The 20,715-nt window shown below is 50.3% G+C and overlaps 5 protein-coding genes across 5 annotated transcripts; 4 read left to right on the plus strand and 1 right to left on the minus strand.

Moving 5' to 3' along the window:
- Window positions 1-3,578: 3,578 nt before the first annotated feature.
- On the plus strand, window positions 3,579-4,466 carry BCR38DRAFT_477534 (uncharacterized protein; the record flags this gene model as incomplete). The annotated part of the gene is made up of 1 exon (XM_040863076.1): window positions 3,579-4,466. Exon 1 carries the CDS (start codon window positions 3,660-3,662, stop codon window positions 4,464-4,466), a length of 807 nt encoding a protein of 268 aa, XP_040711983.1. The 5' UTR covers window positions 3,579-3,659.
- Window positions 4,467-6,646: 2,180 nt separating this feature from the next.
- On the plus strand, window positions 6,647-8,153 carry BCR38DRAFT_468496 (Alpha/Beta hydrolase protein). Its single transcript, XM_040862778.1, has 4 exons — window positions 6,647-6,964; window positions 7,041-7,115; window positions 7,191-7,268; window positions 7,326-8,153. The coding sequence occupies exons 1-4, from the start codon at window positions 6,734-6,736 to the stop codon at window positions 7,968-7,970; spliced, it is 1,029 nt and encodes a 342-aa protein (XP_040711984.1). The 5' UTR covers window positions 6,647-6,733; the 3' UTR covers window positions 7,971-8,153.
- Window positions 8,154-8,847: 694 nt separating this feature from the next.
- On the plus strand, window positions 8,848-9,514 carry BCR38DRAFT_489022 (uncharacterized protein; the record flags this gene model as incomplete). Its single annotated transcript, XM_040864351.1, has 2 exons — window positions 8,848-8,891; window positions 8,956-9,514. 2 exons carry the CDS (start codon window positions 8,848-8,850, stop codon window positions 9,512-9,514), a joined length of 603 nt encoding a protein of 200 aa, XP_040711985.1.
- Window positions 9,515-10,222: 708 nt separating this feature from the next.
- BCR38DRAFT_446176 (sugar transporter) lies at window positions 10,223-12,542 on the minus strand. The gene is made up of 2 exons (XM_040861074.1): window positions 11,388-12,542; window positions 10,223-11,319 (listed from the first exon to the last, which is right to left on the minus strand). Exons 1-2 carry the CDS (start codon window positions 12,049-12,051, stop codon window positions 10,352-10,354), a joined length of 1,632 nt encoding a protein of 543 aa, XP_040711986.1. The 5' UTR covers window positions 12,052-12,542; the 3' UTR covers window positions 10,223-10,351.
- Window positions 12,543-12,741: 199 nt separating this feature from the next.
- Window positions 12,742-16,132, plus strand: BCR38DRAFT_446178 (alpha-L-fucosidase). Its single transcript, XM_040861075.1, has 4 exons — window positions 12,742-13,116; window positions 13,169-13,319; window positions 13,372-13,487; window positions 13,600-16,132. The coding sequence occupies exons 2-4, from the start codon at window positions 13,230-13,232 to the stop codon at window positions 15,764-15,766; spliced, it is 2,373 nt and encodes a 790-aa protein (XP_040711987.1). The 5' UTR covers window positions 12,742-13,116; window positions 13,169-13,229; the 3' UTR covers window positions 15,767-16,132.
- Window positions 16,133-20,715: the final 4,583 nt, after the last annotated feature.

The raw sequence follows: 20,715 nt of genomic DNA on the forward strand, positions 1-20,715 counted from the left end.
GGGTCGTGGGGGACTAGGCCGGCCCCTCGAAACCCTGCCTTGATGTTTTTGTCGGTTATTGTCTTTAAATAAGCCTCCTTAAAGGCGATAAAGAACTCGACCTTAGTAATGTGGTTAATATAGGACTTGATAAATATATCAATCTCTCGACCGTATATACGTTTCAAGACCCCAAAGCACCCGACATCAAGTGGCTGGGTTAGATGAGACGAGTGCGGGGGCAGACTGATAGTAATAATGCCGTTAGACTTGCAATAAGACTCGAAACCGGCCGATGTATGACTCTCATGCCCGTCCAATACTAACAGCCGATACACGCCTCTTTTGGTCGAGATAGTGTGCTTGTTGAAATGTTTGATCCAGTCTAGACCAGTCTCGTTGTTCGTCCACCCGTTTTCGGTCGGTTTGACTACCCAATCGGCTGGTAGGTCCCCCTCAGTATACCAATTAGCAAGGTGATAGTTCCCTTGAATTACCAGAAATGGCGGGATGTCGCGACCCTCCGAATTGACACAGTTAATCGCCGTGGCCCATTCCCGGTTACCTGGCTGGACCTTCTTGCCTCTACCATTACGTTCAGACGAGGTAACGACCATCGAGCGTTGAATAACGCCCATCATAAAGCCCGTCTCGTCGAAGTTCCACATATCGCAGTCCTGGATCCCGTATTTGGCCCTCATATTCGATACAAGCCGGAACCAGTCCTCAATAATCTTTGGATCATCGCAGAGGGCCCTCTGGAAGTCATACGAGCGAGAAAAACGCGTCTGTAACTCTGGGGTTCGCTTTACAAAGCGATGCGCCCAGAGCTTGCCGACGCGTCGGGTACCCCGCGTCGCAAGAATGGAATTGGCCATATCTTCCACACCCTCTAGCCGGGGAGGAAACCCTCACAAATCTAGGTCAAGTACATGCTGAACAATAGCTCTTTCCTCTATCTTGGCGAGTAGTGCGCTATTCGGCCAGATTTCGGTACGTGGGGTGCGACCGTGGATTCTGTCACGGAGTGAGGACTCGGGTACACCGTACAGCTTTGCTGCTCGACGTTGGCTCATATTTTTGGTCGATCGGATAACTTCGATGGCAAGGTTGATTTTGGCTTCTTGGGTTTGAACTGACATGGTGTTGTTGTTGAGGAAATAAGTATTGAAGTCAAAAGGTTGGAAAAGTTGAAAAAGTGCGCGACTCGGTGATATGCGCGACTCGGTGTTAAACCACGTTAACGTGAATGTACACCGAGCTGGCCATGACACCGAGCTGGCCACCCGTACATAACCTCGCATAGAAATTTTACGATAGTAAAAACACAACGCGGTAAATCAATTGAAACTACTCTGAATCTTCCTCTCCAGAAGATGGCAATGCGATCTTACAAGTTCGCGCATTATGCCCAGTCCCGTTGCAAATACCACAGCGCCTCGGGCGCGTTTTTACGCGTTTGGAGGGTGCTTCGGGGGACTTGGTACGTTTTTGCCGCTTGTCGGAGACCAAGTTTTTGGTCATTTTTGAGAGCTTGAAGGGCTAGCATTAAGTCTGCTTCGTTGTATGACTTTGCCATAATTGGTTGTTGAGAAAATCAAACATTAAGTTGGCCGGTCGCGTTGGCGCATGAAAGTGGCCAGCTCGGTGTACATTCACGTTATATTCTTCCTAAATTGAACTGGTTGGTATAGCATTCGGTCCAAACCCCGAATAACCACGCAAAGAGTAACCGCAACATCCTGCAGATCACCATCAAAGGCGTGACGACGTACGAGCCCACGTAGCGGAACCATCATGCAATCACTCATGATGCACACATTTAGATCAACGACGTTCTGACCGCCGCGGCTGTAGTATTCTATCTGATGGATAATGTCGCGATACGAAACCTCCTATTTTCAAGGTTACGGTTATGGGGCCAACCCTTCGCAATCGCTCTGAAGCCCGCAACAAGTTGTCAGGTTCGTTGGATGGCCTATATGAGCACGCCATTATAGCTTGGTCCTCAAGGTCATATTTGCAGTCTGTTTCACCGGACATAATCAGTCACCTTCATATTTCCTTCTCCTCCTTTTACTTCCGTAATTCTTGAGAGGCCTGGGGACTCTGGCTGCTTTCGGTTGTATTGGTAACGTGCTCATCCAGTGTAAGTGACTGCGCGGCGACCATATCCGATGCCACCACAGCTGCGGCGGATATCGCTAACGCAGGCACGAGATCAGGGGCCAAACGCTCCAGGGTGTGGTCGACCAGCTCGTTAATAGTAGCTCACCCGACGCTATGGCAGACGCCGAGTAGGCGGCAGGAACTTCGTCACCTTGAAATGACAAGAGGGTACGGTGGAGGGGGAATTCCAGTGCCGGAGTCGGCTCGTTCACATGGATAGCATCAGACGTGCCCGAGGACATGTCCGAGAGTATGGTAGTTGCTACAAGTTGAGCAATTTTGCCTCGCTTTCATCGTCATCGTCATTGCCCATGTCTACCTTGATGATCCACGACCGAGGTACCCATACAAGGGATTGGTTCGTCTTAGAAAGACAACGACCTTCTTGCCAGCACGCAAAGAGCCCGCTACGAGGCGGAGATAACCGGCACCGTCAACTCGCGCTCTACGAGGTACAGTGGCCGCCAAGATATTGGCCATGGGATGGTCGCAGCCGTCATAAGTGAGGAATTGCAAGCGCAGGCTGAGCATTGCGCGCATGAGACAACGACCGACTGTCACCACAATGTTGATACATGGATTCTCTCTGCGGGCTCCCACAGTGAACCAGAACATATTTTGCTAACTGTAGCACATGCGGACAATCGTTTTGAACTTTTTCTCCGTGAATGACTTGAACAGGGGCTCGTCCATTTCTGTCAGGGTACTCGTTGTATGCTAGATCACTACGACCTCGCCCGTCTCCTCGGTCAGACTCACAGCCTGGATAACTTCATTGAAGAAACGCGCAAGTACTTGGGTTGAGCTGCGGATCGGGTGACGGGTATGAGCAGTCCACCCGCCGATAATTAGCAGTTTGGCTGCGCCCCCTTGGCGGTTTGTAGCCTTTCATCACTCTGAGTGCTCTGATTCCTCCATTTTCAGCTCGTTCCCGTCAATCCGTGTGACGTATTGCCATTGTGACCGCTTTTGTACTCGAATAATCCGTTTACCGTTAAACGTTCACGCCCCTTGCCGGAGACCCCTTCTAGCAAGTCCTCCGCAATGTGCTTGATCCCCTGCCAGCCCCTCCGCGATGCTCTCGACCCTTGACTTCCCGCATGGGTGTCTGTGGCTGCCGGCGACTCGGTGTCCTTGCCATGCTTGGCTTCCGGTGTCTCTGTTTACCAAAACAATGCCGTCGGCACCGACGGCTCTGTATTAAACAGCCTATATCTATGTCGTATTGCATATGCATTCCCAAAAACAAAAAAGAAAAATAAACCCCAGTACGTCTTGAAGCTGCGTTTAGAAGTGTCAAATAGCCTATATATAGTTTGTATTGCACGCACGTCGTGCATGTAGCTCTTCCTGATTAGGCTTGCTTTTTTTTAACGAGGCGGCAACGACTAACTATTGCGGAAACCTGGCGATACAACATTACACATAGGATCAATCACAGTAACACCTGAACGGTGCCAAGTATTTTCCACCAACATGATTTAATCAACTTTGTTAGGCAGGCCCGTTCGATGCTCACGCCACTGCACCTATATTATACGGACAGCATCCCCTTACTTCCAACACGAAGATATCATTACCCCGACACTATTCGTAAAATATTTACTTATATGACATCCAGAGTGCACCCCATTAGCATCTTAGCTACCATTGGGCTTGCACGCCTAGCCGCTACCGCCGCCGTTTTTCCAATCAACCAGCGGGACGATATCACGTACGACAAGGCCTACCGCATCCTTATTACCAAGAACAGCGACTACACCGACCTAGACTATGATAGCGTTGTGCCCGGCTTCGAACTCGAGTCGCAGTCGCGCTACTGGTTCAGCTACCAGATTGGCGGAACTTATGGTCAGAACATAGCCATAGCATCACAACGCATAGGGCCGGTTTTCTACGAGCAGTTGATACATATCGGACAAAGCACTACGTGGCAAAGCTACACAGACAATGAGAAACATTACCGACTGTCGCCAAAAGTGCAGTATCTCAAAGAGTTTGATCCGGACTATCCGGAAGAACACAACGTCTTCGTGAACAGAAACGGTGACATGGACATCGGCGCCGCCCCAACACACCCTCCTTCGGTCTGGGGTCCTGCCCCCGGAACCTGGCTCGTATGCCAGCGAAATTTCCTACACCACAATGTGCTTGCCATTCGGTATGCCTACCAGGTGCTGAACGAGACTCAGAATATTCCTGGTGGTTGCGTGCCTGTTACGCTGGAGACGATATGTGCGCCGCTGGAGCCGGCGTCTCACAACCGCACGTGGAACCACGAGGAAATTCTGGAAGCGCCCTGCGTTAAGCCTTACTGAGCAAAAGAGCATCGAGAGGATTGGGAATCTGCATTGACCTCAACGACGGATCGGCTACTATTACAGGCGCTAGCATAATTTTGTGTTATTTATCACAATCAAGGCTACCATATAGAGCATGTGTTGGAATTTCAAGGCCATTACACGGAATTGCCCGTTTGGGAGGACATATGGCCACCTACCATACGTTAAGGGCCAATGTGACCATCACCCAACGCACCACACAATTTCTGCCCGTGGGTAGGCATCGTTCATTCATTTTAACCTATATCAGGCCCTTATGACCGCAGTTCCCTCCTTTGAGGAATCTACAAGGATCAACACATATTCAATGCAATACAATCTACACAATTATTCCAATAGCATGATATATAACATGTTAAGTTAACTCTGGAATGGTTCCTTGAGAATTGTCGGACCTTGACAGCCAGCTTACCACTATTTCCTTCATTTCCAACTTTTCCAAAGCCGTTAAGCCGGTTGAGCCTTTTTTTAAGCCCTAATGATGATATATGACGGAATGTACGTTTACTGTTTATATTAATGCTGAATCCAGAGGAACTGGTCCTTCCTTGATGTATTTAAGGCCCTTACAGCCAAGTCCGCTCACTTGATATTTCAGACTGTGCAGAGATCACCTTGATCCAATGATTTTATTTGCAACCAATAAGTCCAACAAAACTCCCTTTACTCCGAGGATAATTGTTGGTCCTGTTATTATCTGTATCTTAGGGCGTACCATCGCTTTACCATTAGGTATATCAGCTCGATACGCGGAATATGGTAAATAAGTCACGAAAGTAACTTTGTAGTTAGTTATAACTCATTCCTATTACCTGCTAGGATATCTTTCAGCACGAGCGATTGCTGCACTTCATTTTTGATAAGATATTCGACAGAAGAAAGGCCTTAGATCATGCTGAGACCTACTGTATTGAGGATTGCCTCCTAATCTTTCATTATGTTACTCTCCCAGACAGCTGATCTTGTTTTGAATCTCCAGCTCTTCAGATTTAACCAGCGGGCATTCATTGCCCGTCGGCAAAATACGGAGATATAAATATATATGTATTCGCGTCTATATACTCCCTATCTAAAATCAGTGTTTATCCGTCAAGGTATAGATACCTCGAAATTATCTAAAGCTTATTATATCGCCTATACCTATGCTGCTAGTGCCATTTGCCTTATGATTCGCTCTCTTCCCCACGATTCTCGCTCACCATGCTTTAACCACGAACTGCCTATAGACCAGCTCCACCCTTTTGAGTTTGAACATGCACATATGTTCCAAAATTCTGCAACGGGTACACCAGTCTGCTCGTCCAGCTTGGTTATAGTTTTCCAGTAATTGCAGGATCTCCAAATACCATCGTACAGCATAGTACTGCTGTCGGCACTGGACATTGCTATTCAGGTCAATCAACTGCGATGAGAGGAACACCTCCAGTCATCATCATCATCATCTGATAACCATGGCCGAAAACAGCATTGCTACGTATCCGAAGGATCAAGATATGATTTAGTGGCCGCCGAAATGAACAGCAAGATATGCGGCCAGGCAATCCCAGAGTCGCCCGTCAATATCTTTCGTAGGTGTACTACATAGCTGGCCAGAGAGACAGCAATTCTGTTGAAAACTATAACCTCGTCTTGTCAGGATTAATTTTGGTAGCATTTATTAGGTTAGGCCGAACGTTCTTAGTTCGTGGTCCTATACGATGTCCATACAAGTTGCACTATGTCAGACCCATAAGTAATTCCCCGCAGCGAACCGTCGGGAGCTAGGGTATTGGATCCGTCCTCGGAGGCATGTAAAAATGATACCAGTCTTCGCGCACTTCCTAATGCCAGGGTACGGCTAGGCCGAAGGCAATAGTACAGATTGAAGGGGAGTGATGGGCGTCCCTCCTACGTAGCATCGGGTGGTCACTGGTGGTCACTCGTGGTCACGGTAGTCTCAGGTAGGGGTGCCCTCGATGGTTTATTGATCTCCACCCTCTCTATCTTCTTCCCGGACACCTGCCCCTTACATAGATAGCTAGAACCCGGAGTCGGAGCCGTAGATCCCGCATATAGGAGCCGTAGAGCACTAGTTCCTCCGATTATTCCGCATACCAAGACCTCCATATTAGGTCATGACTCGCACGTCCCTACGCCGGTGCCTGTAGCATTCAGTTCTCTGACACCTAATTACGCCTCTAACCTTTGTCTTCAACGTTGAATGGCCAGGTCAATGTAATTTCAATACTTTGTCAGCTCTCGGTATGCATACTATTACGAATTCGCTCATCCTCATTTTGTTTGCTAGTTTTACACTGGCGGCTGTCAATGAGACGCAACATGCTCGCAGCTACTTCTTCGTTGGAGGCGAATATGTTGAGACCACCGCTGGAACATTGATCCAAAACCAGATGTACGTGGAGAGGTTGAGTCCTGCCCACATCTCACGTCCCTACCCCATCATCCTCATGCACTGTGCTGGCCAGGATGGAACGGTGAGTTGACCTGTTCTTTTCTTACGTTTTCTCTTCTCAATCAGGGCGATCCAAATTGACACCTACATTCGCTCAGAATTTTCTGAACAAGCCAGACGGCGGAAGAGGTTGGGCATCCTGGTTTTTGGAAGCGGGATACGAAGTTTACGTGGTAGATGCGACCGCACGAGGCCGATCGCCCTGAAATCCCTATGGCGGCTCCGAAATGACCGTATATTCGGCAGAGACCATCTCTTCACGGTTCACGGCGGTCCAGACATTTAATCTGTGGCCCCAAGCAAAACTGCACACTCAGTGGCCTGGTGTAAGTGTGCCGTTCCTCCCAATTCTTCCTCCTTCATTTGAACTCTGATCGAATCAGTCTGGCATGCCGGGTGACCTCATCTTCGACGCCTACTACCAGTCAGTCGTCCAAGGTATCGCCAACGCCACCGAGCATGAACGGATTATGCAGAAAGCTGGAAGCGCACTTCTAGACAAGATAGGTCCTTCCATCCTCGTTACTCACTCTCAAGGAGGCGTGCACGGCTGGTCCATTGCCGATGCACAACCAGACAAAATCAAAGCGCTGATTCAGATTGACCCCAGAGGCCCGCCGTTTCAAGAGGCCGTCTTCCCGACGGATTTCTCTAGACCCTGGGCTTTGACTTCCATTCCCCTTACTTTCTCACCGGCGCCTACAAACGCGTCTGCGCCGCTGGCAACTCAAGTTGTTGCGTCGACGACAGCGAACTTGACGGCTTGTGTGATGCAGGCCGAGCCAGCACGAAAGCTGCTACATATTGCCAAGGTGCCGGTTTTGGTGGAGACGGGTGAGGCGTCCTATCATGCCGTGTATGATCACTGCACCGTGCGGTTTCTCAAGCAGGCTGGCGTTGAGGTGGAACACCTGGAGCTGGGCAAGGTCGGTATTCATGGGAATGGACATATGCAGTTTTTGGAGAGGAATAGCGATGAAATTGCGGCCAAATTGCATGATTGGATCGTCAAGACCTTGGGCGACTAAGTTGTTTGCAGCAATCTTATCGTCACAAGGGTGGTTTATACCCATCAAGACTGGCCTCTGGAAGCGTATTAGTGAAGGCGGTCTGAGGGGTCGTGCACAGGAAATAGGGTCTGCTGCGGATAGGAAGAAAGAAACATGCAGCTCGCGATGTATTGATAAGCCCGAGTTGAATTGTGTAATCGCATTGGGGTCAAAACCAATCACCTCTATCCTTAGAACCTGGGCAGGGACAGGTCTCATCTAAACCGATTTAGCTGTTGTTGTGGCATTTTTTGGAAGTGAACCCGACAGAGATCGGTGCTCGGGTGCTGGCCTATGAATACTTGCTATCAACCCGGTTCAGAGGATTTCCTTGTCTTTTCAGTTGCCAAACAGAGCGTTTGCACTGAGTGTCAGGCCTTCAAGAGCAGATGATGAGTTTATCGGCAGGGTTTCTACATGGGTGGAGTATTCTCTCTGCATCAACCCGGGGACTTGCAAACGCTTGAATTCGAGGGAGTTTGAGCAGCATCGCTGCGTTTGACTATTTCTGAGACTGTTGCTCAACTGACCCTCGCGTTTTCATTTATTTCCTGTACTCAGAATTAACCTTCAGCCCAAGTTCAACCTTTGGACGCGTGAAGTCGTCAGGTGGATTGGTTCTGAGAGACAAAGCTCTCGGCTTGAACATCATTTGCATCAATCCTACAAATTATTTACGGGTAATCTGTATCATAACAGCAAGTCGAAACCCGCTCGCATCTGTCTTCGTCACTTCAAGTAGGTTGGCACCATGGAATTCGGCCCATGGAGCCAGATCATGCGTCTTCAACGCTGACTTTTTCCATCCCCAAGGCAGACCACCAAGTCTTTCCCCTCGTCCAACTCTTCATCCAACATGCTTTGCGGAGACTGGATCTTCTCCAACAGCTCTAATGCCCAGTAAGTACTCAAACCCAATAAGCTCATACAGCCCAATCCCACTTACCAATCCTGTCCCATTCAGTGGCTGCAAAGATCGCGAGTGGTTGGCCGAATATACCCCGTTTTCCAGCATTGCAACTGTCGATCTTCTGGGCTCTGGGGCCGAGATGCAAATCCAAGGCATCGGCGCCATCGAACTTCCCGTCCGCCGCAACCCCAATGCCAAGGGTGCTAGGTCCCGTGGCACTCTCCGCCTGACCAACGTACTCCATATTCCTTCCCTTGTGTGCAATATCGTTGGAAGTCCCATCCTGGAAGATCATACCGTGGACTGTGGTGGATCCAAGGAGGGAAAATCCAAGGGCTCTATACTTGACCCGAACGGCAAGATGGTTGCGTTCTTCAAACCCGACAATCCATTCTTTGCTATTCGTCTCATGGGCCCGCCTGTTGGTCCGACGGTCGGTCCTTCGCCCTTGGCTACTGGACAGAGAGACGTACCCGTTTTGCATTGGTCGGGCCTCTCTGCTGACACTTCAAGCCTTCGCGAGACAATCCTGAACCTTTTCCACAATGTATTGAACCAATGGGAGCAACAATTATTCTTCTGTGGTCCAGCCCAAGTCAATAACATAACCTAGTCCAAAAGCCTCCTGGTCCCATATGAGACGAAAACGTGAAAGCTCAGACGACATGGCGTGTGGAGCAACTCGACGCCGTCGGCGCGATATTCAACAAATGTTGCTGCCAGCAGGAAACTCACTAATAAACAAACCATCGCCGTTTTGCATCCACAAAATGATATTCGACGCGATCAAGAAGTTGAACAAAGCTGCCTGGTTATGTTGGGCTGCAAATTCTCCGAAATTCCCCAGAACAAGCCCAAGAGATTATGGACATCAAGTACGAACGCTCCCTGCATTACGTGATGCAGATGTTCAAGGATGCCGAGAAGGAGACCGATAAAGGCGCCGAGGGGCACCGAGCTCAAGTTTACCTTCCTCGACGCCTTGGCGGCCGTGCAAAATCTGGTCTTGGAGCCTGCAGTCACCCCAAACGCATCATTGAGGAGTCTCTCAAGGACTTTATTAGGCTATTCGACATTGGGAAACAGCAGTACCTCTGGAAGAGACTGTCGAACACGCTATTGTCTTTCCGAAAGGAATGGTTGGGAATGGGTGGTTACTTGAGTGACCTCCTGGTTGGACTGTCGCCCGTGAAGGACCCGGAGCCATGTAATAGATGTCCATGGCGTCAATCAATTCTGCCGAGGTTTGGGGATCATTTCACACTGTCCCGTGTAGCTATGACTGGATCATAGCTGCATTAGGGCAGGTATATGGAAATGGCTGGATTACAATTCATCGATAGAAGATTTTCCCATTCCAGAATAGTTTACAATGGTTCATAATCCAGGCAAGTTGCAAAAGATCATGACGCCACCAATTAAAAATCTTAAACCACATGACCACTCACGACTATAATTCACTCCTTTCCGTCTCTCTGTCGACCTTGGCCTTCTCCTTCTTGGCCTTTGAAATCTTCAAACTCAGCTTGACGGGATCCGTGCCTTTAGTCTCAAAAACTCGATCGATTTCCTCCAGACTTAGCTTGCTCGTCTCAGGGAAGATGAAATAACTAGCAATGAGCTGGATAAAGTTGTACGCGATGTACACGGCCCAAATCTTGTATCCTAGCTTGACGATGCCGAGCGAGATGGCGTACGTGTTGACCACACCCGCGGCGCCTTGGAACATAGCGTAGAGACCCATACCCTTAGCACGCAGAGGCAGCGAGATGATCTCGACGGGGTACAGGTTGTGCATAGTGGCTATGAAGGAGGCGGAGCAGATCTGAAACAGGAACATCCAGACAATGGTAAGGTAGGCGGTGGCCTTGCTTTCGGTCTGGGCGTATTGCCAGCTGGTGATCGTAGTGGCAACCTGGAAGATGATGATGCTGACGAGGCCAGTGAAGATGAGGGTACGACGGCGGAAAATGTCAATGAGGTACGAGCCGAAGACAGTGAAAATAAAGTAAACGGCCGTCAGACCCAAGTTGATGCCGAGCTGATCGAGTGCGTCATTGATACCGATGGTGGCGAGGGCGGGCGTCAAGTAGTTACCGATAATGCCACCGCCGTTCCACTGCTGGAAGAGGGAGTAGATGAGAAGCACCATAGTGCGGTAGCCCACCTGCTTTGTAAAGAAGATGCGGTAGTCCCAGGCAGCGCGTACGCCCGTGTTGGATTCTTCGAGGGACTCCTCAATCTGGGCCAGGACTAGAGGCACAATAGGGGCGTTTTCGTCGTTGTGGGTCGTCATGTACTTGGCGACGACGTGGCGGGCTTGCTCCCGCTTGCCCTTCATGACTAAGTACCGCGGCGACTCGGGGCACAAAATGTAGATGAATACGCACACGAGGAAGGGGAAGAGGCCCTCGAGGACTGTAGTGACAAGGTCAGTTTCGTGTGCTCCGTCGTGCCAAATAGACCAATAGGGAAATGGTTCATACGCAAGGGTGCCCGCCATTGCCAGTCGCTATTCCACTGGGTGAAGCCCATCATGGCGGCATTCATGACGATAGAGCCGACCTGGAAGCAAGCACCAAAGATGCCGACGAGTCTACCACGCAAGTGCACAGGAGCAATCTCGGCCATGTACTGGGGCGCGGTACACAAGGCGGTGCCAAAGCCCAACAACAGCCTTCCCACGAAGAAACACGGCAGGTTGGGGGCGAGACCTTGGAGCAATGCGGCGGCTACGACAAGGGCATTTCCGACAAAGTTGACACCCCGTCTGCCAAACGTATCACCCAGGGCCAGGAAGGGCGCTCCGACAAAAGTACCGATGGTCATGAGAGCGTTCATGGTACCGAGGATGACACCGGCTTCGCCAAAGCCGAAGTAGTCGTGCCAGCTGTCGAAGGCGTTGATGCCACCCACGACAGCCCAGTCGATACCGTAGCCAGCCTGGTTGCAGCCCATGACGAACATGATGCCGCAGATGCGCAGGCCGGTCCAGGAGGATATATTGAGGGATTCGGCGCTTATACGCATCATGTCCTCTTCAGACAAGCGCGCGGCCACCACCTCGTCGACCGTGGTGCCCAGCTTCTCGGCTGTTTCGACAGCAGCAACGAGTGACACGCCCGTTTTGACATCACGTCGCGTCGTCATGGTGGGTGGTTACTTCTTCGGTGCACTTGACAAGGCTGCGTTCTGGATTGCTTCTACTTGACGCAGTGAACGTCGTCGGAAACAGCGCTTGGCAAAGCAGGAGAAACAGAAAAAAAAAAGCTAGCAAAGCTCCATCGATGGCAGGTTATATGTCCAGATAGACCAGACCCTGCAACGCTACGACCCGACTGTATGTCTCACGCCAATTCAACATGCATGCAACCCTCCTTGTGTCACAGGTCCTAGGAGGGGAGATGTTGATCACATGGGCCATGGAACAGGTAAACCCGCTCCGGACTCCGGGGGTTGACAGTTGAATCATGACTGTTGAGACTAGAGGCAAGCTGGAAGGTTGCTCCAGGCCGGCCTAGCTTCCATGCAAAGTCGATGTCGCCAACTCCCCCAATGTGCTGATCCAACCTAGCTACAGAGGATTGGCAGGGTTGATTGTCTCGATTGCTCTGGCGTCCTGTGAGAAGAGCAGGGGAAGTTGAAAAGCGAAGGGAGAAGCAAAGTCAGGGCTTGTGGAGGGCAGAAGATTGAGCTGTGGAGCTCGCTTAGCTGATCTTGTGGGCATTGATTGGCTCAGTGGAATTTCCCCATGCTCCACTGTATACCTGCTTTTTGATGATTGGATGATAGCCGCAGATCCGGCGGCACTTTCCCCACATTCCCCAATCTCCCCCAGCCGTTCAATGCTCCCTCTACACTACCTCGAGTTCGTCTGCAGCCTGCAAGAAGCAGAGTCCACAATTCTTCCGTCCACTCATTCCCTTTTCCCCACGGCAAGCACCCGATTAGAGACTCCAACCCCAGCACATGGCACCATCAACGACTGTCCAGAACCTCGTCGGGTCTTGCTGCCGGATATCTCCAGGGCTGGAACAGACGGTGCCGGGATCACGGCACGTCCAGCCAGTACGAAGTACCCTCAGGTAGTCTAGCACGGCCTTGCGCCGTCGCGTGCTCCGCGTGCGATGCATGGCATGTCGGTCCAGATCCACGGTTGACTTGTCAGAATGCAGTCAAACAGTCTGCTTCTCGCAAGCATCATTGAAATCCTCTGTAAGTGCAGGAACCATCGACAACCGTTCCTACTGAGTACTGACTTGCCAAGCCAAACCTCAAATCACCCTGAAGGCAGTTACCTAGCCCTGAAGGCATTTAACTAGCCCTGAATGGCATCTCTAAACGTTTCGTCCCATATGGATTCAGATGCAGCGCATCTTGCCCTCCATTACACCTCTCCCGCTCGGGAATGGTCCCAAGTATGCCTCGCCTCCTCTTGATCCTCGGAAGCTCGCTTACGCCAATGTCTAGGCCCTGCCTCTCGGTAACGGCCGGCTCGGGTGCATGGTCCACGGCCGTATTGGCACCGAGCTCCTACAGTTGAACGAAGACTCGGTCTGGTATGGAGGTCCGCAGGATCGGACCCCGTAAGTTGGCCTGCGTCTTTGGGTTCCGTTCCGTGTCGCCTCAGAGTCTCAGACTCGGAATTTTCATGACATATTTCGACGCAAAAGTGGCCCACTGATCGCAATGCAACAGACACTCGGCGCAATATCTCCCCAAACTGCGAGAACTCATCCGAGCTGGTCAACACAGCGAAGCAGAACAGATAGCGCGTCAGCGATTCTTTTCCACTCCCAATTCTATGCGACACTATGAACCACTCGGGTCTGCGTACTTCAACATCCTCGGACTCGAAGATAATGATGAGGTGACGGCATATAGTCGTCGGCTGGACATAAGCCGTGCAGTCCACACAACCACTTATACCGCCACCATCAATGGCGCGCCGGCGCGATTTCGTCGGGAATGTGTAGCCTCTTACCCTGACAATGTTCTGCTCATGCATCTTACCTCTTCACAGCCAATCCTCTTCAAGGTCCATCTCAGTCGCAGAGGTGAGAACGAGTGGGACACGAATGAGTTTTTTGACAGTCTGCGGTCCTTCTCTCTGGAGGACGAATCCAAAGCTGGAGGGGCGATAAAAATGCAAGCAACTCCTGGAGGCGCTAACAGCAACCGACTCTGCTGTGTCTTGGGCGCCCTCTGTGCTCCTGGATCCGGCACCGTCGAGAAGACAGTTGGGGGTCTGCTCATCAATGCAACGGACTGCTTAATCGCTATCGCAGCACAAACGACATACCGTCACGCAGATCCAGAGAATGCAGCAGTATCCAATGTCTCTAAGGCACTGAACCGGCCCTGGCAACAACTTCTCTCGCGGCATGTCGACGACTACCGCCGGTTATTCGGCCGTACAAGCCTACGCATGTGGCCAGACTCCCAGGATACTTGTACCAATATTAGACTAGCCAAACGCAAGGGTAACGATGCTGGCCTGGTAGGACTGTACCACAACTACGGTCGTTATCTTCTAATATCGAGCAGCCGCGCCAGTGACAAGTCCCTCCCGGCTAACTTGCAGGGCATCTGGAACCCGAGCTTCTCGCCTCCCTGGGGAAGCAAGTTTACCATCAATATCAACCTGCAGATGAACTACTGGCCGGCAGCATCTTCCAACCTTCTAGAGTGTACCACTCCGCTGGTTGACCTCCTCGAGCGCATGGCAGTGCGTGGGCGCAGGACGGCGAGGTTGATGTATGGCTGCGGCGGGTGGTGCGCGCACCATAACACCGACATTTGGGCAGATACTGATCCGGCCGATACGTGGATGCCGTCCTCACTATGGCCGCTTGGCGGGGTCTGGGTGACGATCGATGCCGTTCAGATGCTTCAGTACCGCTATGACAGACTTACGCATGAACGGCTATTTCCTGTGGTCGAGGGCTGTGTTGAGTTCCTCTGTGACTTTCTCATCACTTCAGCTGATGGTAAGTACCTGGTTTCCAGCCCCAGTCTTTCCCCTGAAAATACTTTCGTTTCGCCCACAGGCGAGCTCGGCATCTTCTGCGAAGGCTCCGCCATGGACATGGGGATAATTAAGTCGACATTTGAGCTCTATCTTTGGAGCGTGGATACTCTACAGGTTAATGTCTCATTAAAGAATAAAGTCGAGGACATGTTGCCACTACTGCCTCCTTTGATAATCAACAACGACGGCCTGATCCAAGAATGGGGGTCGGAGAACTACGAGGAGCACGAGCCGGGCCATAGACACGTATCACACCTCTTCGCTTTGTGTCCTGGTAATGCCATTATCCCGAGTGAAACTCCCGACCTTGCCGGAGCAGCAGAACGCGTTCTTGCCCGTAGAGCAGCGCACGGAGGCGGCCATACAGGCTGGAGCCGTGCCTGGCTATTGAACATGCACGCTCGACTCTTGAATGCCGAAGGTGCGCGGGACCACCTGGAGTTGCTCTTGACCAGGTCAACCTTACCGAACCTCCTCGACACGCACCCACCTTTCCAGATCGATGGGAATCTCGGAGGATGTGCCGGTATCATGGAATGCTTGGTACAAGCTTCTGCCATTAAACAAGCGCACTCTCACAAGGTCCTCAGCATCGTCATCCGCCTGCTTCCCGCGTGTCCCAAACAATGGGCCAGGGGCCAGCTTTCAGGGGTCTGCGTCAAGGGCGGTTGGACGGTGGGATTTGAGTGGGAAGAGGGAAGAATCATAGGTGAGGTGGTAGTGACTGCTACGCACGAGGTCTCGGTAATGGCGCAGGTTATGTTTCCCAGCGGGGAAACTGTGGACGTGCAAGGGTTGGGGGAGCATAGAGTTACGTTAGGATCTGGGTTATGATATGTTCGCAGCCGAGTCACCCCTGACAAGTGCCCGAACATATCGCAATTGTGGGTGTTTGTTCGGCCTGCGGGTTCATATATCCTTCCGGCTATTTGTCAAACTTTTTGGGCCCTCTACAGTTTCTAAGTGTGAGGATACTTCTACCCGGTTCGTTTCTTCTCCCTAACAAATTACCTTGGGCATATCACGTTCCCGGCAACTTCGCCATGAATCGCTCACATGCCACGTTCCTCTGTATCTTTTTGCGGATGATTTGTGGACAGAACAAAAGTTATATCAGGATGAGTGTGATGTGTTCTAGCCAAATCAACAGGTTTTACGTTTGGTTAAGCCAGAACTGTATAGCAAGGGCATCTTAGGGGGCCTTGTGTAAAGTTCGTATATTGAGCCACCGGAAGCCTTAAGGGTAGTAGCAAGTGCCTGGATGTGTATTTTGGTTCGAGCGTTACGTAGTAACATGCCATGCGCAATTCGAGGGGTATGGATTATATATATGGATGTTGCGGCTTGCTAATCAGCGCAGATGTTTGCGTAGTAGAGCATGTAAGCAAGGTACTTTCGGCTAGACCTGTTCATGGCAAATGAGGCATATAGAGCCATTGTCAATCCGCGTCTGCGCTCACCTTAAGATGTATCCTGATATCAATGAGATGGTTGCGAGGAAAGGGAATTCCAAGCCTCATTTTCAGGATTACCTAACTGCATCTTCCATCTGCCTACTCTATCCTCCATAATCAAGCTCAAGACCCTACAAGTACTTATATCTGATGTCCATAACCACAGAATGGACAATGACTGCATTGTAGAGCCTCCACGTGGTAATTTCGACCTCTTACCAATCCATCGACAACAATAGGTAGAGCTGACGGCGTCGGGAATGACAACCACTATTATCGCCTTCGCAGCTGTGAGCCAGCACCTTTACACAACGCTTGTCATTATGCCGACACGCGTCGACGTCAGTGACTGTGTGCAATCTCACAGACCCCGACGTCAAAACCTACTCGAAATCTCTAATGGTTCAGTCCAGATCTAGTTGGCCCGACTTGGGTTACATCTGATGTTTGTGAAAAGTTGGTCGCTTGTCTGATTATTTCTTACCGCGTCGATACCGCCGATACTCTGGTCTACACATAGAGGATGGCGACTTCCGTTATATGTCCTCCCCATGACATCCGACAAGAGCCGCGCAGAGGATAAATTTTGGTAATTAGAGAAGCGTCTTCACCGACCATCAGGTACTTATACCGCCTCGAAGAACAGCACATACGACAAGAAGATTCCAGACTTTTTGGCAACCCCCAAAAACCCGTCGGAGTGTTAAGTTACTTTCAGGTCGCCCCGAAAAGGGCCGTAGGCGAGCCGAGAAGCGTAGCAATGCCTGGTACTAATTCTTCTAACAGAATGCTGGATTTGGTTTCATTCAAATCTTTATTGGCCAAGGTCTTTGTTTTTCAGGCATTTTATTATAAGTTTCATATGTCTGAAGTCAATTGGTGAGCAGATAGATTGGATGTTTTAGTTGTAGGACCGACCAAGCCGACTTTACTGAAGTTTACAGATTTTAATTGTTGAGAGGGGCTCTTCATCTCCATAACTTCGTCAAACACAACTTCATTGAGCATGACGCCAGTCTAGGTCGTAAGGATTTCTACTTTTGCGATGCGAGGCCCTTGAACCCGACGTCTCTGGGCTAGCATGTTGAACCACTTGGGAACGAAACCGTTAACACTGAGGGCGCGGCTCGAGAACCCGGGTTTCAATTTGACAACCGCGGGGATCGTGACAGAGACCGGCGAGACTGGCTTGTTTTTCGAGTTCATTGGCAACGGAAATAAGTTGACGTGCTTTTCATTGAGTGTATCTCGAATAATTTTGGACCTTTTCGAACATGTCCGAAGACCGAAGGACAGGCTAGCTAACAGGATCAAACCACGAATATCGCTAATATGACGGCGAAGATCGTTGCGAGGTAACAGAGCATGGAAATCTTGATGTACAGGGCAAGTGCAGTGCCACCTTCTAGCGTATTCGTATATAGACTCCTTAGGACGTAGTATTAAGCTTACCTACGTATGTACTAGTTTCTTATGAATCTCGATTATTACACTGCCTTATAGAAGCCAACGGCTCATGAAGGCGGTACCGTACCCTACGGTCTAATTGAAAACTTCCCCGTGTTTCCGAATAACCTAGATTTCGTCCCTTGTTTTCCACCTTTTACTATAGTACGTAATTAGGAAGAAAGCGACATTCGATTAGAGTTTAAGCGCTATATAATAACCCTAAACTAAGCGTACGATCCGTAGCATAATATCCCCTATATAACCTTACGTTACGATATCGTGGCGGTAATTCACGATAGAATATATTATTATTATTATTAAATACGCCGTAGGCTCGAAGCCCCCGGTACCTCTACTAGTACTCCCGTATGTCAAACCGTGCCCTAATGGCTGGACTAAATACATACGCTGCGTTGTCGGTTCGCCCTATTGGCGACTGCGTTGCGTTCACTACCATACTACGTTGGTTCTCAACCTACCAACAAAGTCCCCCCTGAGAAGATCGATGCTATCTGGGCCTTGAAGCTGTCCAACCCGTCCCTAGCAGCCACCTTACAATAGTCCCACTAACTACTGGTTCTCCTGTTGCCGTTGCGAGGTCTCTGCGAGAGTATAGTGGCCGTGGTGCGATAGCGGCCCGTAATCGTTCCCTCGGTCCTTCCAACAGCCCGCAAAAGAGGATCACGTGCTCTGCCGTCTCAGGGGCGTCGCCACAGCGGCATAGCGGCGAGTACACGCCAAAAGCCCCTGTCTTGAATAAGAAGGCTGCTAGTCCTATTTTTCCGTCCTGATCTGGCACAGCGTAGACGCTTCCAGTCGGTTCAGGCCGAAATACTTGCCCCCTTTCGGTATCTGCATCGAAGGGCCCTCCGGTTCCTCAGCGATAGCGCGTCGCTGGCGATCGTGATGCTCTGCTCCGGTGAGCCATCTCTTCCTCCAGTGGCCGAGGAGGGCAGCCGGGACCTCCTTTTCCTCACTCATCCACTCGGAGCCCCGGGCCTCCTTCTCCATAGTGTACCCTGCCGGTCGGAGTAGCTGCGACGCCTGCTTCCTCTTCACCGGCCTATCCTGCCGGAGTATATGTGACGCTTTAACGCTCGCGCTGCGAAGCAGATTTCTCTTCCCGCTAAGCCGTAGCCGTTCTTCAAACTTAGCAGCCCGGGCACTAAGATAGAGGTCTAGTGGCGGGATTGCTGCTTCTGCTTTCAGGTGGCGAACCGGCGTCGCTTTGTGGGCGCCACAGACTACCCGGAGGCACTCGTTCTGTATCCCCATCAGGCTCTTAGCTGGCCCTGCCGGTTCCTCACTTATAGTATGCCACGCAATCGCCCCGAAGGCGATCGCGCTACGGATAACCACCGTATATAACAGCCTCGCCCGTATAAGATCGCAGCCCCACGACATATTGACTAGCTTTGTCAGGGCTAGCTTTTGAGTTGCCATTTTTGTTTTAACACGCTCAAAATGGGCGTGCCACATCAGTTTGCGGTTGAACCAGACTCCTAGGAACCTCGCTGAGACTACCGGCGACACTGTGGCGTCCCCAAGGCGAATACTTTGCGGCAAGGGCTCTCGGGCCCTAGTAAAGTGCATTAGCTCACTCTTGTCAGGGGCGAACTCCATCCCGTGCCTCACTGCCCACGGCTGACACTTAGCCCATCGATAGAATATAAGGTTACTAACGTAAGAGCTTCCTTATTTGGAAGAGGCAATCGTACAATATATAGTGTAACGGGGTAAGGCCGGACATCAGGGAAATAGGTTACGGGGGCTAGGGAGGACTCCCCTGTCTTCCTTACTTCAAAAAGGGACACGGAGATAACAGGCGACTTTCAACAACCCGTCATCTCTTTCATCATCTTATTCAATCAACTTGACTTTTGTTTTCTATTCTAGTTAGCGAGCCCTTCAATTATGTGGTTAATTCCTACGTGTACTTAAACACTACTTTCGAAATCCTATTATTCCGCCCTCATCCTAGCCTTGACAATGACAGAGGATTATACCTTGCTCTGATCAGAGCAATCTAGTGCTAGTGAGAGCTTCAATTCGACTTCCAGAGCCAGACGTCTTGTTCTAAGAATCATTCCGACGAGAGTCTCAGAGGCACATCCGACCAACTCGCGCACCAGACGTGTACGAGCTTCGCTCTTACAACCAGTACCACGATCTTTGTCTGATCAGACCAACAGATGGGATCTGTTGGTACTGGGGCCGTCTGTTCAGTGTGTTAGGTGGTAGGTATATCCTACTGACCGCCTGACCCCGTTTCACTATGTACCTAAGGTCTTGAATACCTTTCAAGAACGCGCTTATATAACTCGTCTGAATATCCTAAAAAAAGAAAAAAAACACTCAAAAACCCTAACCCTACGTCAATATCCGATAAGCTAACTATCTATCCTAGCTCTATTGAATAATTGAAAGAAGACGTTATCCTGATAAGATCGCAGATCTTGAGAACTAATCAGCCTTCGAGCTGTCGGCTACAGAGCTATCAGCTATAGAGCTATCCGTCCTCGATGTATCGGCGTTTAAGCTCTTTAAATAAGAATACATATTTTCATAACCTGAAGAAAGTGCGGGACTGGGGAACAGTACAGACGACCGCGATTCTACAGCTGCTAAGAGCGTTGGACTCCCTACTAGTAACTAATGGACTTAATTAACCTATGTACACAGAGGCGAGGTTTGAGTTATTACAGACTCTAGAATGTACACTAATACGCTCACTCCTAGCGGTATCTATTTAGAGTGGTTCGTTTGGTTTATGTAGCCGTAGGCGCCCCTCACGAGGTTAATAGCTCTAAGCGCCCTCCTACTACAGTTATGTGGTCTGGTGATATACAAGAGATAGAGGAGTGTGCGGCTGCTAAGGTG

This window comes from Pseudomassariella vexata (genome assembly GCF_002105095.1).
Source record: "Pseudomassariella vexata strain CBS 129021 chromosome Unknown BCR38scaffold_14, whole genome shotgun sequence".
In the NCBI taxonomy this organism is placed as follows: Eukaryota; Fungi; Ascomycota; class Sordariomycetes; order Amphisphaeriales; family Pseudomassariaceae; genus Pseudomassariella; species Pseudomassariella vexata.

Coding starts and splice junctions, on each gene's coding strand:
- BCR38DRAFT_468496 (XM_040862778.1), top strand. CDS start 6,734: ATGCATACTATTACGAATTCGCTCATCCTCATTTTGTTTGCTAGTTTT. Junction 6,965..7,040: donor GTGCTGGCCAGGATGGAACG/GTGAGTTGACCT, acceptor ACATTCGCTCAG/AATTTTCTGAACAAGCCAGA. Junction 7,269..7,325: donor TGCACACTCAGTGGCCTGGT/GTAAGTGTGCCG, acceptor TGATCGAATCAG/TCTGGCATGCCGGGTGACCT.
- BCR38DRAFT_446178 (XM_040861075.1), top strand. CDS start 13,230: ATGGCATCTCTAAACGTTTCGTCCCATATGGATTCAGATGCAGCGCAT. Junction 13,320..13,371: donor CCGCTCGGGAATGGTCCCAA/GTATGCCTCGCC, acceptor GCCAATGTCTAG/GCCCTGCCTCTCGGTAACGG. Junction 13,488..13,599: donor GGTCCGCAGGATCGGACCCC/GTAAGTTGGCCT, acceptor GCAATGCAACAG/ACACTCGGCGCAATATCTCC.
- BCR38DRAFT_446176 (XM_040861074.1), bottom strand. CDS start 12,051: ATGACGACGCGACGTGATGTCAAAACGGGCGTGTCACTCGTTGCTGCT. Junction 11,320..11,387: donor GCAATGGCGGGCACCCTTGC/GTATGAACCATT, acceptor TTGTCACTACAG/TCCTCGAGGGCCTCTTCCCC.